Here is an 18233-nt window from a genome sequence, read left to right as displayed (position 1 = left end):
TCACCTCTCAGAGGGCACAGAGGACTTCCTGGTAGTAGGGGTGTTCTGATTGGTTGGTTTGTTCTGGTTGGAGCTCTGATTGCTCTTTCCCTCTGATTGGGTGTCCCTCATGTCCCTCCGCTGTCTGAAGTCTCCATGCTGGCCTCCCGACCCTCGGCCGCCCCCACCTCCTCCTCCTCCTCCTCCTCCTCCTCTTCCTCCTCCTCCTCGCCCCACACCACGGACCCTGTGGTCTGGCTGTCTCAGAGAGGTTCTGGGCTTGGCTGGGGAGGAGAGGAGAGAAGGTAGTGTCAGGATGAAAGAAATACATAGTGGTATATATACATGCAAACATGTACAGTACTTACACACACGAATAGGCAAAACATTCCATGTCATGCCATGTCACACTCACGAACGCACGCACTTCACATTCATCATCTACAAAAGGTCAGTTGACAAGGGGAGAAAATAAAACAGTTTGACAAGACACTGACGTAAGGCTTCCTGTGCTTTAGTCAATCAGAAAAAACAGACAAGTCACTATAACTGTCACTGTGGATTACATCATCATCATGTTTTGCTGTGCAGCTCAGTTTTGAGATGACATCATACCTTCCAGTCCATTCCTGTAATGACATCAATCATCCCGAAAAGCCAGGCTGACAAGTCATCATTACCAGTGGGAACAAACTGATGACATTGTAGCTTTCTAATATGTTCAATCATCATACTCTTTTTTTCCCAAGCTCTGATTGGAGGCCAGATATTCTAGAACAGGGGTGTCAAACTCATTTTAGCTCAGGGGCCACATGGAGGAAAATCTATTCCCAAGTGGGCCGGACCGGAAAAATCATGGTATATATAACTTAAAAACAACAACTTCAGATTGTTTTCTTTGTTTTAATACGATCAACATACAACATAAAGCTGGAGCCTGAGGACAGCGTGTCCAAAATAGTACAAGCACAACATCACTATTAATCATAAAACACGTCAAGTTTATTTGAAAATTCTAAAGAAAAAGAACACACAAACACACAATGCCTCAGTGATTAACAGAACTGTTTCACAGATCACAGAACTATATCAGGGTGTCATTTCTCAGGCAGAAATGTAGATAAAAATAATGAAATCCTGTTCCCCAAACAAGTGCAAGAACCACAGAGTCAAGAATAGGTTAAATATACAAATACAATAAAATCAATTAAAAACAATAGCACATCAACATAAAAACATATAAACATAAATCTGAAAGCGTTGCTCAAACTCCCGTAACAGTCCAGTTATTTTATCTTTGAACCGCTTCATGTCTGCCACATGTTGGGTCGCGCACACATTTTTCAGACAGGGGAAGTGAGCTGCATCACCACCGGCAAGTTGCATCTCCCACAATGACAGCTTCAACTTGAAAGAACGTATGCTGTCATAATACTGCGTGACAACTTTGTTGCACCCTTGCAGCTGTTTGTTCAAGTTATTCAGGTGCTCTGTAACATCCACCATAAATGCAAGGTCCGGCATCCATTCTGCGGAATGAAATTCTAACACTGGTTTGCCCTTTTCTTCCATGAACTGTTCAATTTCTTCTCGTAAATCAAAGAAACGCCTCAGCACAGCACCTCGGCTTAACCATCTTACCTCAGTGTGGTATGGCAGGCCATAGATGTGGTCTTTCTCTCTGAGAAGGCTGTCAAACTGACGGTGATTCAGGCTTCTGGATCGGATGAAATTAACAGTTTGGATGACCACCTTCATGACGTTATCCATCTTTAATGACTTGCAACACAAAGCCTCCTGGTGCAAAATACAGTGAAAAGTCAAAAAATCACATCCTCCATTTGCAGATTGCACTTTCTCTCTGAACTTTGTCACAACGCCTGCTTTTTTCCCGATCATTGAGGGCGCACCATCTGTAGCCAGGCTGACAGCGCGGGACCAGTCCACTCCGACCCTGTCCAGCGCGCCGACGAGTGCGGTAAAAATATCAGCTGCTGTCGTTGTATCTGTCATCGGCACCAACTCCACAAACTCCTCGGTGACGGTCAATGTGTCATCAACTCCGCGGATGAAAAAATGGCCAGTTGTGAAACATCTGTAATGTCCGTGCTTTCATCAATTGCAACCGAAAACGCAATAAATGACTTTACTTTTTGCTTCAAATGGCTGTCCAAATCCACTGAAAGATCGGAAATCCTGTCTGCAACTGTGTTTCTTGTCAGGCTGATATTTGCAAAAGCCTGCCGCTTCTCAGGGCACACAATCTCCGCTGCCTTCATCATGCATGTTTTTACAAATTCACCCTCACTAAATGGTTTTGAAGCCACTGCGATTTCATTAGCAATGAGGTAGCTAGCTTTCACTGCAGCGTCACTGATGTCTCGGCTGTGAGTAAACACAGACTGCTGTTTCTTCAGACCCGCCAACAGTTCATTCACCTTCTCTCATCTCCGCTGTCCTTGAAAGTTGTCATATTTGTCGGCATGAAGACTCACATAGTGGCGACGAAGGTTATATTCTTTCAGCACTGCAACATGCTCTGAACACACCAAACATACACCTTTCCCATTCAATTCCGTGATTAAATAGGATGACCATTTTTCTTGGAACACTCTGCACTCTGCGTCCACTTTTCTCTTTTTTGACAGAGACATATTGGGGCAATGAGGGTGCCAAAGCACATAATGTTAAAAGTAGAAGCCGTAATAAATATTGCGAGCAAAACAAAGTAGCTCATTGGCTGCACGTGCTTGACCTACTTGCTCTGCCCCGGTATAAACAGTTTGCTTGCTTAACACAATTGCTATTGCGCCATCCAGTGGACGCAATTGGAACAGCAGTTTATTTTATTGAAAAATTGAAAAATTGAAAAATTGCAGCGCATTTTTATACTTATAAAAAAAAAAATATATATATATTTTTTTTTTTTACAAATCATCTCGCGGGACGGATTAAACCCGTTTGCGGGCCTGATCCGGCCCGCGGGCCGTACGTTTGACACCCCTGTTCTAGAATCTCTCTGCAGCACTTACATGACATCGTACACAACATGATCAAAGGTATGTGGACACCTGCTTGTCAAAAATCTACTTTCAATATTATGGGCATTAATATGGAGTTGGTCCCCCCTTTGCTGCTATAACAGCCTCCACTCTTCTGGGAAGGCTTTCCACTAGATGTTGGAACATTGCTGCAGGGACTTGCTTCCATTCAGCCACAAGAGCATTAGTGAGGTCGGGCACTGAGGTTGGGCGATTAGGCCTGACTTGCAGTCGGCGTTCCAATTCATCCCAAAGGTGTTCGATGAGATTGAGGTCAGGGCTCTGTGCAGGCCAGTCAAGTTCTTCCACACTGATCTCGACAAACCATTTCTGTATGGATCTTGCTTTGTGCATGGGGGTATTGTCATGCTGAAACAGTAAAGGGCCTTCCCCAAACTTTTGCGACAAAGTTGGAAGCACAGAATCGTCTAGAATGCCACTGTATGCTGTAGCGTTAAGATTTCCCTTCACTGGAACTAAGGGGCCTAGCCCGAACCATGAAAAACAGCCCCAGACCATTATTCCTCCTCCACCAAACTTTACAGTTGGCACTATTCATTGGGGCAGGAGGCGTTTTCCTGGCATCCGCCAAACCTAGATTAGTCCGTCGGACCGCCAGATGGTGAAGCGTGATTCATCACTCCAGAGAACGCGTTTCCACTGCTCCAGAGTCCAATGGCGGCGAGCTTTACACCACTCCAGCCGAAGCTTGGCATTGCACATGGTGATCTTAGGCTTGTGTGCGGCTGCTCAGCCATGGAAACCCATTTCATGAAGCTCCCGACGAACAGTTCTTGAGCTGACGTTGCTTCCAGAGGCATTTTGGAACTTGGTAGTGCCTGCTGAAACCGAGGATAGATTATTTGTACACGCTACGCGCTTCAGCACTCGGCAGTCCAGTTCTTGTGTGGCCTACCACTTCGTGACTGAGCTGTTGTTGCTCCTAGACATTTCCACTTCACAATAACAGCACTTACAGTTGACCGGGGAAGCCCTGGCAGGGCAGAAATTTGATGAACTAACTTGTTGGAAAGGTGGCATCCTATGACAGTGCCACGTTGAAAGTCACTGAGCTCTTCAGTAAGGCCATTCTACTGCCAATGTTTGTCTATGGAGATTGCATGGCTGTGTGCTCGATTGTATACACCTGTCAGCAACGGGTGAGGCTGAAATCGCTGAATCCACTAATTTGAAGGGGTGTACACATACTGTTGTATACAGTGGCTTGCGAAAGTATTCACCCCCCTTGGCATTTTTCCTATTTAGTTGCCTTACAACCTGGAATTAAAATTGGTTTTGGGGGGGTTTGTATCATTTGATTTACATAACATGCCTACCACTTTGAAGATGCAAAATATGTTTTATTGTGAAACAAACAAGAAATAAGACAAAAAAACAGAAAACTTGAGCGTGCATAACTATTAACCCCCCCAAAGTCAATACTTTGTAGAGCCAACTTTTGCAGCAATTACAGCTGCAAGTCTCTTGGGGTATGTCTCTATAAGCTTGGTACATCTAGCCACTGGGATTTTTGCCCATTCTTCAAGGCAAAACTGCTCCAGCTCCTTCAAGTTGGATGGGTTCCACTGGTGTACCGCAATCTTTAAGTCATACCACAGATTCTCAATTGGATTGAGGTCTGGGCTTTGACTAGGCCATTCCAAGACATTTAAATGTTTCCCCTAAAACCACTCAAGTGTTGCTTTAGCAGTATGCTTATGGTCATTGTCCTGCTGGAAGGTGAACCTCCGTCCCAGTCTCAAATCTCTGGAAGACTGAAACAGGTTTCCCTCAAGAATTTCCCTGTATTTAGCGCCATCCATCATTCCATCAATTCTGACCAGTTTCCCAGTCCCTGCCAATGAAAAACATCCCCACAGCATGATGCTGCCACCACCATGCTTCACTGTGGGGATGGCGTTCTAGGGGTGATGAGAGGTGTTGGGTTTGCACAAGACAAAGGGTTTTTCTTGATGGCCAAAAAGCTCAATCTGACCAGAGTACCTTCTTCCATATGTTTGGGGAGTCTCCCACATGCCTTTTGGCGAACACCAAACGTGTTTGCTTATTTTTTTCTTTAAGCAATGGCTGAGATGGGAGGCCATCTCTTGGCAGGTTTATTGTGGTGCCATATTCTTTCAATTTTTTTTATAATGGATTCAATGGTGCTCTGTGGGATGTTCAAAGTTTCTGATATTTTTTTATAACCCAACCCTGATCTGTACTTCTCCACAACTTTGTCCCTGACCTGTTTGGAGAGCTCCTTGGTCTTCATGGTTCCGCTTGCTTAGTGGTGCCCCTTGCTTAGTGGTGTTGCAGACTCTGGGGCCTTTCAGAACAGGTGTATATCTATACTGAGATCATGTGACACTTAGATTGCACACAGGTGGACTTTATTTAACTAATTATGTGACTTCTGAAGGTAATTGGTTGCACCAGATCTTATTTAGGGGCTTCATAGCAAAGGGGGTGAATACATATGCACGCACCACTTTTCCGTAATTTATTTTTTAGAATTTTTTGAAACTTTTTTTTTCATTTCACTTCACCAATTTGGTCTATTTTGTGTATGTCCATTACATGAAATCCAAATAAAATCCATTGAAATTACAGGTTGTAATGCAACAAAATAGGAAAAACGCCAAGAGTTATGAATACTTTTCCAAGGCACTGTATTTAGTCTACATGTAGAATGACGTACCACAGTACCCATAATGCTCTATACCTGTATCGGAACCATTAACCTAGTTCCGACATGACACCACCCTATCCAATCCAGTGCTAGACTAATATTACATCATCCGCTTTACATTACATCATCAACCCACAACAGATTCTGTCTGATATGCTACATCATCCATATCAGCCCATCCCAGCTTACATGATGTCACACTCCACACCACACTACACCACACCACACCCCTCCACACCACACTACTCCCCACCCCTCCACTCCACCACACTACTCCACTTCACTTCACACCACACCACTCCACTCCACCACACTACTCCACTTCACTTCACACCACACCACTCCACTCCGACCACTCCACACTACTCCACACCACTCCACACCACACTACTCCACACCACAACACCACACCACACCACTCCACTCCACACCACACTACTCCACACCACACTACTCCACACCACACTACACTACATTACTACACTTCACATCACTCTACTCCACTCCACACCACTCCACACCACACTACTCCACTCCCCATTACACCACTCCCCACCACTCCACTCCACACTACTCCACACCACACCACTCCACACCACACTACTCCCCACCACTCCACTCCCCACCACTCCACTCCACACTACTCCACACCACACCACTCCACACCACACTACTCCACACCACTCCACTCCACCACACTACTCCACTTCACTTCACACCACACTACTCCACACCACACTACTCCACTCCCCACTACACCACTCCCCACCACTCCACTCCAGACTACTCCACACCACACCACTCCACACCACACCCCTCCACACCACACTACTCCACACCACTCCACTCCACCACACTACTCCACTTCAATTCACACCACACCACTCCACTCCAACCACTCCACACTACTCCACACTACTCCACACCACACTACTCCACACCACACCACACTACACTACATTACTACACTTCACATCACTCTACTCCACTCCACACCACTCCACACCACTCCACACCACACTACTCCACTCCCCACTACACCACTCCCCACCACTCCACTCCACTCCACACTACTCCACACCACACCACTCCACACCACACTACTCCACACCACTCCACTCCACCACACTACTCCACTTCACTTCACACCACACTACTCCACTCCACACCACACTACTCCACTCCCCACTACACCACTCCCCACCACTCCACTCCACACTACTCCACACCACACCACTCCACACCACACTACTCCATTCCACACCACACCACATTACTTCACTTCACATCACTCTACTCCACTCCACCACACACTACTCCACACTACTCCACTCCACACTACTCCACATTACTCCACTCCACACTACACTACTCCACACTACTCCACACTACTCCACTCGACACTACTCCACACTACTCCACACTACTCCACTCCACACTACTCCACACTACTCCACTCCACACTACTCCACACTACTCCACACTACTCCACTCGACACTACTCTACACTACACCACTCCACACCACTATACTCCACTCCACTCCACTCCACTACACACTATTCCACACTACTCCACCTCTAAGCCTGACTCTGTCTCCTCCTCCCTGCTTCTGTCATCCTCCCTTCCACTTCTGTCATCCTCCCTTCCACTCCTCTGTAGAACTTAATACTCACCAAGCCTTCCACAGCAGCCGGTAGCCCCCCTTATCCCACTCATTTTACAGATACTTTAGCTACAGCTAATTACCGAATGTGGCAGTCTGTCTCACAACGCAACTCAGTGACCCTCCAGTCTAGCGACAAGCCGTCTGAGGTTAGGCGAGGCGACACCGGCGGTGGCAAGACAGAGACAGATACAGCTGAAGTAGCATCCCAGAGTCCACTTGTTTTGGATTTCAGAAAGGATCAATATTTCTAGCTGTGATCAGCCTCCGTACAGTAGATGTGAAGGGAGAGATGAGACAGAGGCTGCTGCATTGGCATGCGAATCAGCACCTCGCCGCTTGCTTCCAAATGCTCTGTTCGCAGGTGCGATTAGTATCTCAGTTTACTCTATCTTTCTCTGTCTCCTGCTCTCCCTCTCCCCCTCTCTCTCTGCTTCATCTCTCTCCCTCCCTCCCTCTCTCTCTCTCTTCTTCTTCTTCATCTCTCTCCCTCTCCCCCTCTCTCTCTGCTTCATCTCTCTCCCTCCCTCCCTCTCTTCTTCTTCTTCATCTCTCTCTCTCTCTACCTCCCCCCTCTTCATCTCTCTCTCTCTCTCTCTCTGCTTCTGAACAAAACACGAGGCTGTAGCTATCTACACTTTGATAAGGCCTGTTGGCCTTCTGCACAGGACTCTCTCTCTCTCTCTCTCTCTCTCTCTCTCTCTCTCTCTCTCTCTCTCTCTCTCCCCATCTCTCTGCTTCATATCTCTCTTCTTCATCTCTCTCCCTCCCTCTCTCTCTCTGCTTCATCTCTCTCTCTCCCTCCCCCTCTCTGCTTAATCTCTCTCTCCCTCCCCCCTCTCTCTCTATGCTTCATCTCTCTCTCTCCCTCCCCCTTCTCTCTCTCTCTCTCTCTCTCTCTCTCTCTCTCTCTCTCTCTCTCTCTCTCTCTCTCTCTCTCTCTCCCTCTCCCTCTCTCTCTCTCTCTCTCTCCCTCCCTCTCTCTCTCTGCTTCATCTCTCCCTCTCTTTCTCTCCCTCCCCCTCATCCTCTCTGCTTCATCTCTCACTCTCTCACCCCTCCCTCTCTCTCTCTGATTCATCTCTCTCTGCTTCATTTATCTCCCTCCCTCCCTCCCTCCCTCCCCCTCTCTCTCTCCCTCTCTGCTTCATCTCTCTCTCTCCCCCTCTCTCTCCCGCTCTGCTTCATCTCTCGCTCTCTCTCTTCATCTCTCTCCCTCCCCCTCTCTCTCTCACCCTCTCTCCCTCATCTCCCTCTCCCCCTCTCGCTCTCTCTCTCTCTCCCTCCCCCTCTCTCTACGTCTCTGCTTCATCTCTCTCTCTCCCTTCCCCCCTCTCTCTCTCCGCTTCAGCTCTCTCTCTCTCTCTCTCTCTCTCTCTGCTTCATCTCTCTCTCTCCCTCCCCCCTCTCTAGCTCACCCTCTCTCTCTGCTTAATCTCTCGCTCTCCCTCCCCCTCTCTCTCCTTCTCTGCTTCATCTCTCTCTCCCCCTCTCTCTTCCTCTCTGCTTCATCTCTCTCTCTCCCTCCCCCTCTCTCTCCCTCTCTGCTTCATCTCTCTCCCTCCCGCCCCCTCTCTCTCCCTCCTCTCTCTTCCTCACTTGCTTGATCTCCCCTCTCCCTCCCCTTTCTCTCTCCTTCTCTCTCTCCCCCTCTCTCCCTTTTCTTGCTACCAAAACCACCCTCCCCCTCTCTCTCTCACCCTCTCTGCTTCATCTCCCATCTCCCTCTGCTTCAAACCACCCTCTTTATCTCTTTTCCTCCCTCTTCCTCTCTGTCTGAGAATACAGATCCCCTCTTTCTGCTGCATCATCTAGCCAGGATGTCTGTACAGCGACTGTCTGTGTGTGTCTCAGTACAGCAATGTGTGTGTGTGTGGTAGAGCATCTGACTTAGTACCGAGGCTTTTATTCTTAGCACTTCTGGTACAGTGTCGTCCCTCAGAGGAACAAGGAGCAGGCAAACTAGGCCACTATATGCACCTGCTTTAGCAGCACCTAAAACTACAACTGAACATTACAACAACTGAAAGAATGTACTGAATACTGAAATACTGACAACTTAATCAGGAAATAGTCAAGCTACTGTACATTTCCATGTCATACTAACAATAGGACCAAAATACTGTATCTATAAATTAACTTTCAACCTGTCAACGTACTCTTGTAAATCAAGTACATACATTGTCCTACATCGCTCAATTCAACGTCTATTCCACGTTGGTTCCACGTAATTTCATCTCTCTCTCTCCCTCCCCCCCTCTCTCTCTCTCCGCTTCATCTCTCTCTCTCCCTCCCACTCTCTCTCCCTTCCTTGTGGAAACAACATTGATTCAACCAGTGTGTGCCCAGTGCGGTCCCATTGCAAACGTGGGTAGGGAATTGAGTTCAGACTCATTCTACAATCAAGCTCAAGTGTAATTTGATAAGAGTTAATTGCATGTTCACCGGTTTCGTTCCAAAAGGGGGCATTCCATGGGATCAGTATGAGGTGAAATCTCAGTTTCAAAAGGATTGGATCTCTGCTAATACAATAGCAGGTACATACAGAGACAAAGAAAGGCAGCCCTGCTCAGATAAGACCCAATATGCCTTTCTATAGGTTTGGTGGTTATGGAAAAGGCTGAGGCTGCGGATCCATAGGTAACCACCCCGTCCCACCCCCGTCCTGAATCACGTTCTGCACATGCGTTTATTTCCCTCTACGCACAATTTGTTGTGGTCGCCTTCCCTTTACATTTCTCCCTGTCAATAGTGAATGATACGTCATCTGCATACCAACCATTTGATCTCAATCAGTTTCATTGGGATTTGCATTTAGATCTTCTTGAGTTATACAGTGTTGTTTCGAAGTAGCCTACAGTGTTGTTTCGAAGTAGCCTACAGTGTTGTTTCGAAGTAGCCTACAGTGTTGTTTCGAAGTAGCCTACAGTGTTGTTTCGAAGTAGCCTACAGTGTTGTTTTGAATGATGTACAGTGAGCGGATTAGAGCAGATGCTGTTAACAGACTGTAGGATAGCCTACCTGTGTTTAGTTTCAATCAAAGCACATATTTTGCCTAGTGGCGCGAACTGTTCAGTTTTGGCCACATGAGAGAAAAATGCGACGCACAATCATCCTAAATTCTCATCAGAAATTAGGTGGTCTTTTTTGTCTTACAGTAATGTTACACTGCTATTATATTTAGTTCTGTTATTGTTATGTGAATTTCTATCTCTAATTCAACCTAAGCTTGAATCATTACCAGAGGTTGTAAGGCTCTGGTTTTAATCATCAATGATTCAAGGTCCACAACCCACAAGGATTATCTGTATTTTTATTCATGGAGAGCTCTGCCGCCAAAAACACATACATACTGTTTTATACCTCCTGAACTTGACTCCTCCCACCTTTAGGTGGCTTTTCTAAACAGTTTCCGCCTTCCCCTTCACCCTTGAATGTTTAGTACCGCCCCCTCTGTTAGTGGGTTGACACTACATGATAATTCTAACATTTATACTGTATTTGGGGTGAAATCCTTTAGTCATTATTCTTAAAATCCAAATTAATCTAACAGTTATGTAGAATACTATCATGATGTGATCTTGCATCATTGACTCAGCTTTGATCTAACTTTATTAAACAAGCATCATTCGCCAGAGTAGCCTGTTCTCTACGCGTAGAGCAGAGACTGTGCGTAAAGTAGAGAATCCCGCACATGCGCAGAAGCTTTGGGACCTTTAGCTGTGGGGAAGAGGGGTCCAGGAAAGTCTGATCCACAGCCACTCGATATGGAAAAATTATATGGATTAGGCAGTCAGACAAATACCTCGCCCAAACAGACACACACACACATACAGACACACACACACATACAGACACACACACACATACAGACACACACACCCTACCGTTGAGGACGACAGGGGCCGTCGGTTTGACCCTCATCTGACAGCTGACAATTTGGGGTCGTCCAGTCTTCTTGGAGGTACGCTGTTTGGCCACCAGTTTGGCAACGTGGGCCGTCTCACCGGAGACCGAGGCGAAACACACCATCTGGAGAGGATCGAGAGGAGACACGCAGACGTGCACACACCACAGGGCACACTCATTATCTCACACCAGCAGGATGCTAATCATTCAGCATCATTGCTTTAATTACTTTGATGTCTCATAGAGACAACTTTTGATACATTCATTATCTTTAGCCAGCCACTGGAGTGTATGTGTGTGTATGTGCGTGTTTGTGTGTGTTTGTGTGTGTGTGTTGGTATGTGTGTGTGTCCATCCGTCCGTCTATGTGTTTGTGTCTCAGTGTGTGTGTTTTCTCCTCATGCTGTTTGTCTCCCTGTCAGTCCGTCCGTACATCCATCCACCTGTCCATCCATCCATCCATCCATCCATCCATCCATCCATCCATCCATCCATCCATCCATGAGTTTGTATGTGAGTGTGAGTGTGAGTGTGAGTGTGAGTGTGAGTGTGAGTGTGAGTGTGAGTGTGTGTGTGTGTGTGTGTGTGTGTGTGTGTGTGTGTGTGTGTGTGTGAGTGTGTGTGTGAGTGTGTGTGTGTGTATGTACACTCTCTCCTCACCTCCCCAGAGCGGTTGCGTTCCATACGGACCATGCTGGGCATGCTGTGCAGCAGGGCGTCCAGACTGGCATGACCCATCTGTTTATGAGGGATCTGTTCACCGGTCAGAGCCTTGTACTCAGACTGGAGGCGAGACAAAGACACCCCGGGCCCGTTCTTATTGGCTGTCAGCACCGCCCGTAACATCCTCTTCATCAGCTCCACGTCTGTCATCTATAAGGACATAAATACAGGAAGTAGAAAGTCTTGATAACAGTTTTATTAGGATAAAGACAGCTGTTTTATATCATAGTTTGATCTATTGACCTATTCAAATAAAGGGTGACCAAAATCTTACGTAACTACGATTATTTTATTTGACGAGATTGTCCTGATAAAGGTGAGGTCAAAATACCTATTTTTCAAGGGAACCCTGGCCAAAATGCCTGGTCTCACTACTAGACGTAACATAGTAAACGTAAATCCGGAACACCTGGCCAAGAGGGCAGAGAACTGGCACTGTCGTAGCACTTTACATTATAGCACCGGAAGTGGTAAAAACATGGTAATAGCATGATAGGAAGTTATAGGCCACTGAAAAAGGTATGTTGCTGTGCTTGTTCTGTAATTAATGGAAACTAATTCTGTCTTTGGGCACAATAAAGATTTGTTGTATTAAAAGGGATTGGTACAAGGCACAGACCCTTTAGGACATTATAAAATATACGTTGAACAGGGGTGCCTTGTCAGACAGGCTTCCTATCACTGATCTGAGAACAAATTGTCAGGGCAGGATCGATTGTGACTTATGTCTTTGACAGGTCAGAGACCCCAAGACACTGCTGGTGATGCCAGGAGTGAGGGTAGGTGATATGGGGGAAAAACTGGTCCAGAACAGACTGGACAATGGGAAGGTTCAATACTATTTGTTTTTATAGAAAATAAAACAATGCCTAGTAGTCCCCTGTAGCTCAGTTGGTAGACCATGGCGCTTGCTATGCCAGGGTTGTGGGTTCGTTTCCCACGGGGGGCCAGTATGAAAACTAACTGTACGTCGCTCTGGATAAGAGCGTCTGCTAAATGACTAAAATGTAAATGTAAATGGTGTAAGGGGCCCTCCTAGCCTGGGTACCATTCTGTTTCTGGTATATTGCCAACTCCTTATGGAACTATGAATGACATGGATTTGGCAAGGTAGCAGAAACAGAGTGGCACCCAGGCTAGGGCCCTCCAGTTTAGTTCTACCTCAAGATCAATCTCACCAGAAAGGTTTAATCAGCTACACTGACAAATGTTTAAATGATGTTGATGACACAATTATCTTAACAATTATCTTATGCTACTAGGCCTTACAATCGTAAAACAAAAATCACTTTACATCATCTGGATTTCAAAGATTGTAAATATTGAAGGCAGTTTTAATTGGAAGTTTTCAGACTAGTTACTGCAGTCAACATGTTGAATTTATCTCATGATGAGCAAATGTAATTTCACTCTAATAGAGGGCTTTCAGTTTCGTTTATAACTTCAACACATCGCACAACGACCTGATTTGGAATTAGCAGTGCATGCAGTTTGTTTTAGCTTCAAATAGACAATGGTGCAGTCATTTTATTGTAAGAGGATTTTTTCCGCGTTTATGTAATTTATTCTATTTCATATCAACTACAGACAGTTCTCGAATTTGCCCCACAAAGACACGCCCTAAACTGTCTCCAGCAACTTTTATTTTACACATAGGCCTAACACTCTCTCAACGTCTTATAAAAAAAACTGTAAGCCTACTAAATGAATAAGCCAAAAAAAGTAGTCTAAAGTAGTCTAAAAACAAAATAAAAGTACGATGAAAACCAAACATGTCAACATGATAAATTGTTTATATTAAGTCGCGAACGCGTCTCTCCCCAAAAATTCCTCTCCATTGACAATAGAGAACAAGTGATGACGTAATCTGTCACCTCCACACCCTCCATGCCAAAGGAGCATTGGATAAAGTTGCAGTCTTTGCGCGGACAGTTAAAGCCGAAAAAGGCAAATAAATTATTTGGATCAATTAGGCTATAAAATACAATCTAAACGTGCATTTGCAACTGTCACCAACAAGCCCCAAGTGTCCTGTCAAGCTACGTTGTGTCGCTCTATCTAGCTCCGTACTCTTGTCACTTCATGGGACACTCAGAGCGCTTTAAGCATTCACCAAATAGCATCAAAACGAAGACGTACTATCACATCAACTATTTAATCTCAGTAATAAGATCATTCATTCAAGTAATGCCAGCCAATATAACTCTTACCTTGCTGGGAAGGAACAGAGAGGACTGTGACCCGGTTAACTTGCTGCACGTCACACTCCCTGACTGTCTGTCTGTAGCCCTTGCTGTCTTGATCTGTCCCGGCTCACCCAAAACTGCGCTCGAGCCAAGCGTCTCCCAGCAGGCCCGGTTGGTGTGTTACAGTAGCCTACCTAGTCTGTGATGTGATTGGTCTTTTTCGCACAGCCCCATTCTAATTCCATCATAGCGCAGGCGCCACAGCAAATACAAGCGCACTCAGGAAACTGTTCTCCAAGCTACAATTATTTATTATAAGCGACACGTATTCCGTGTATAGGTCTTTTTGGTTTTCTGCATCGGTGTGCTATTGTCTTTGAGTGAGAAAAACATCAGTAGGCAAAACATTAATCACTGCCACTGTGTTCCACAAAGTAAGCTATTTATCTCAGTCTCTGTCTCTCTCTCTCTAGTTCTTATAGAGAGCTGAGAGCTCAACGTTTTGTATATGCAGTGGAATGCTTCAGATGGTACTTCAGATGGAAGGTTGGCTAGACTGTTGCATAAAGTGAAGTTGCACCACAGCTGATCTTCAGACACCCAGTCAATCTCTCTTTTTTTCTCCCTCACATTTCTCACATAGTTCTGCTGCTGCCTTCCTTCCCTCCTTCCCGACTACACTCTCCACAACCAGATGGTTATATAACTGTTGGACTGGAAGGCATGTTAAAACCCTCAGGCTATGTGGGTTTTGGGATGGGATAAGTACACATTTTTATTTTATTCCTTTAGAGTCTTATCCCGAGGTTGAAGCTCTAAACATAGGCTACGTCCAAATAGTATTTTGTCAGCCCTTTACAAAGTATTTATTTTAGTATTTGTCTTTTTTGTTGTTGTATTTGTTAGGGATCCCCATTAGTTGCTGCCAAGGAAGCAGCTACTCTTCCTGGGGTCCAAACACATTAAGATGCTTACATCACACATAAAACAAAATATAAAAACAGTACATCATATAACATTATTACGCCACTATATATCTACAATACAAAATGTATAATACCACCATACAACAATATTACAATGTACGTGTGTGTAGAGTGCGTATGCTAGCGTGTGTGTGCGTATGCGTGTGTCTGTTCCTGTGTGTGTGTATCTCTTCACAGTCCCCACTGTTCCATAAGATGTGTTTGTATCTGTGCAGGCAATCTCTAACATTCATAGTTCTCTTTTCATCATAGAGAGCATTTTAACAGCCAACAATCTGAGATAGCCTACCAAGCCATTGAATAAAAGGCTCTGAATATCTTTTCCATCTGAATAATCTATGTTGACCCCCACAACTACCACAACTATGCTTCGAGGCAAGCAACACTGAACCATGCATGAGAGCACCAACTGTTCTGGACGACTGTGTGATCTCGCTATCTGTAGCCGATATGAGTAATCCCTTTAAACAGGTTAACATTCACAAGGCCGCAGGGCCAGACGGATTACCGGGACACATGCTCAGAGCATGCGCTGACCAGCTGGCAAGTGTCTGATATTTTCAACCTCTTCCTGACCAGTCTGTAATACCTACATGTTTCAAGCAGAACACCATAGTCCCTGTGCCCAAGAACGCCAAGGTAAGTAAGTAGCCTTGCACGAGCCCTGGCATGTGTGAGCTGGAATGGATCATAGGAGCAGGAGCCTATCTCCTGTTTCTGTAGCGTAAGGCAGCTTGATGTACAAGTAAACCCCCTGAACAGGACGCTAATGTAACCTGTCTGAATGACTATCGCCCCGTAGCACTCACATATGTAGCCATGAAATGCTTTGAAAGGCTGGTCATTGCTCACATCAACATCATCATCCCAGACACCCTGGACCCACTCCAATTCGCATTCCGCCCCAACAGATCCACAGATGACGCAATCTCTATTGCACTCCACACTGCCCTTTCCCACCTGAACAATAGGAACACCTAAGTGAGAATGCTGTCCGTTGACTACAGCTCAGCGTTTAACACCATTGTCCCCTCCAAGCTCATCACTAAGTTCAGGATCCTGGAACTGAACACCTCCCTCTGCAACTGGATCCTGGACTTCCTGACGGGCCACCCCCAGGTGGTGAGGGTAGGAAACAACACATCTGCCACGCTGACCCTCAACACAGGGGCCCTCAGGGGTGCGTGCTTATTCCCCTCTTGTACTCCCTGTTCACCCATGACTTTGTGGTCGCGCACGACTCCAACATCATTACGTTTGCTGACAACACAACGTGGTTGGCCTGATCACCGACAACGATGAGACAGCCTACAGGGAGGTCAGAGACCTGGCAGTGTGATGTCAGGACAACAACCTCTCCCTCAACGTCAGCAAGACAAAGGAGCTGATCGTGGATTACAGGAAATGGAGGGCCGAGCACGCCCCCATCAACATTGATGGGGCTGTAGTGGAGCGGGTTGAGAGCTTCAAGTTCCTCGGTGTCCACATCACTAAGGAATTATCATGGTCCACACACAGTCGTGAAGAAGGCACGAGTAATGTCTCTTCCCCCTCAGGAGGCAAAAAATATTCTGCATGGGCCCTCAGATCCTCAAAAAGTTCTACAGCTGCACCATTGCGAGCATCTTGGCAACTGGCAACTGCTTGGCATCGGACCGCAAGGCGCTACAGAGGGTATTGCGTACGGCCCAGTACATCACTGGGGCTGAGCTCCCCGCCATCCAGGTCCTATATACCAGGCAGTGTCAGCAGAATATCTTAAAAATTGTCAAAGACTCCAGCCACCCAATTCATAGACTGTTCTCTCTGCTTCTGCACGGCAAGCGGTACCGATGCACCAAGTCTGGAACCAACAGGACCCTGAAAAGCTTCTACCCCCCAAGCCATAAGACTGCTAAATAGTTTGTTAAACAGTTATCCAAATAGCTACCCGGACTATCTGCATTGAGCCTTTTTGAACTAACTCTTTTACATACGTTGCTGCTACTGTTTAATATCTATCCTGTTGCTTAGTCACTTTATCCCTACCTATATGTACATATCTACCTCAATTACCTCCTACCCCTGCACATCGACTCGGTACTGGTACCCCGTGTATATAGCCAAGTTATCATTACTCATTGTGTATTTATTCCTCGTGTTATTATTTTTATATTATATCTCTATTTTCCTCTCTGCATTGTTGGGAAGGTTCCGTAAGTAACCATTTCACTGTTAGTCTACACCTGTTATTTACGAAGCATGTGACAAATAAAATTGTATTAGAATTTTGATACCCGTAAACCAAAAGATCCAAAAATGTCCCCATAGGAGAGCCATTTGAAGAACCCTTTTTGGTTCCATGTAGAGCCCTTTCTACAGATGGTTGTACATGTAACCCAAAAGGGTTCTGCCTGGAACCAAAAAGTTGAAGACCCTTTTGGAACCCTTTTTTCTAAGAGTGTATTGAGCTCATCTGAGTGGGAAAACAGTACAAGCATTTTAATCAGTTTTGTTTCTGAAAATGAGTTTTATTCATTAATCACCCGTTTCTAGACAAACATGTTTTGGGCATTGCACATTGCTAGTTCAGCGCATCACTATAGGTCATCACTAGTTACCACAGCCACAAAGTAATAAACCCCGCCTATTTCTACAATTGATCTTCTTAAAATGTTTTTTTATTTTTTATTTTTTTATTTTTTTATTTAACCTTTATTTAACCAGGTAGGCCAGTTGAGAACAAGTTCTCATTTACAACTGCGACCGAGATAAAGCAAAGCAGTGCGATAAAAACAACAACAACACAGAGTTACAAACATGGTCCTCTGTAGCTCAGCTGGTAGAGCACGGCGCTTGTAACGCCAAGGTAGTGGGTTCGATCCCCGGGACCACCCATACACAAAAATGTATGCACACATGACTGTAAGTCGCTTTGGATAAAAGCGTCTGCTAAATGGCATATTATTATTATTATAGTTACACATGGGATAAACAAAACGTACAGTCAATAACACAATAGAAAATCTATATACAGTGTGTGCAAATGTAGTAAGTTATGGAGGTAAGGCAA

The 18233-nt window shown here is 45.5% G+C and overlaps 1 protein-coding gene across 1 annotated transcript in view; it reads right to left on the bottom strand.

The window, feature by feature from the left end:
• LOC311113199 (tudor domain-containing protein 7B-like) overlaps positions 1–14289 on the bottom strand; it is a 33546-nt gene extending 19257 nt beyond the window's left edge. Inside the window, exons 1-4 of the mRNA XM_084156399.1 lie at positions 14220–14289; positions 11947–12159; positions 11265–11409; positions 5–263 (exon numbers count right to left, since the gene is read on the bottom strand). Coding sequence (XP_084012525.1) covers positions 5–263; positions 11265–11409; positions 11947–12159 — 617 coding nt within the window. The 5' untranslated portion in view covers positions 14220–14289. The remainder of the gene's footprint in view (positions 1–4; positions 264–11264; positions 11410–11946; positions 12160–14219) is intronic.
• Positions 14290–18233: the final 3944 nt, after the last annotated feature.

Source organism: Coregonus lavaretus, assembly GCF_964263955.1.
Source record: "Coregonus lavaretus genome assembly, chromosome: 39".
In the NCBI taxonomy this organism is placed as follows: Eukaryota; Metazoa; Chordata; class Actinopteri; order Salmoniformes; family Salmonidae; genus Coregonus; species Coregonus lavaretus.
This window is presented reverse-complemented; position numbering and strand designations above follow the sequence as displayed.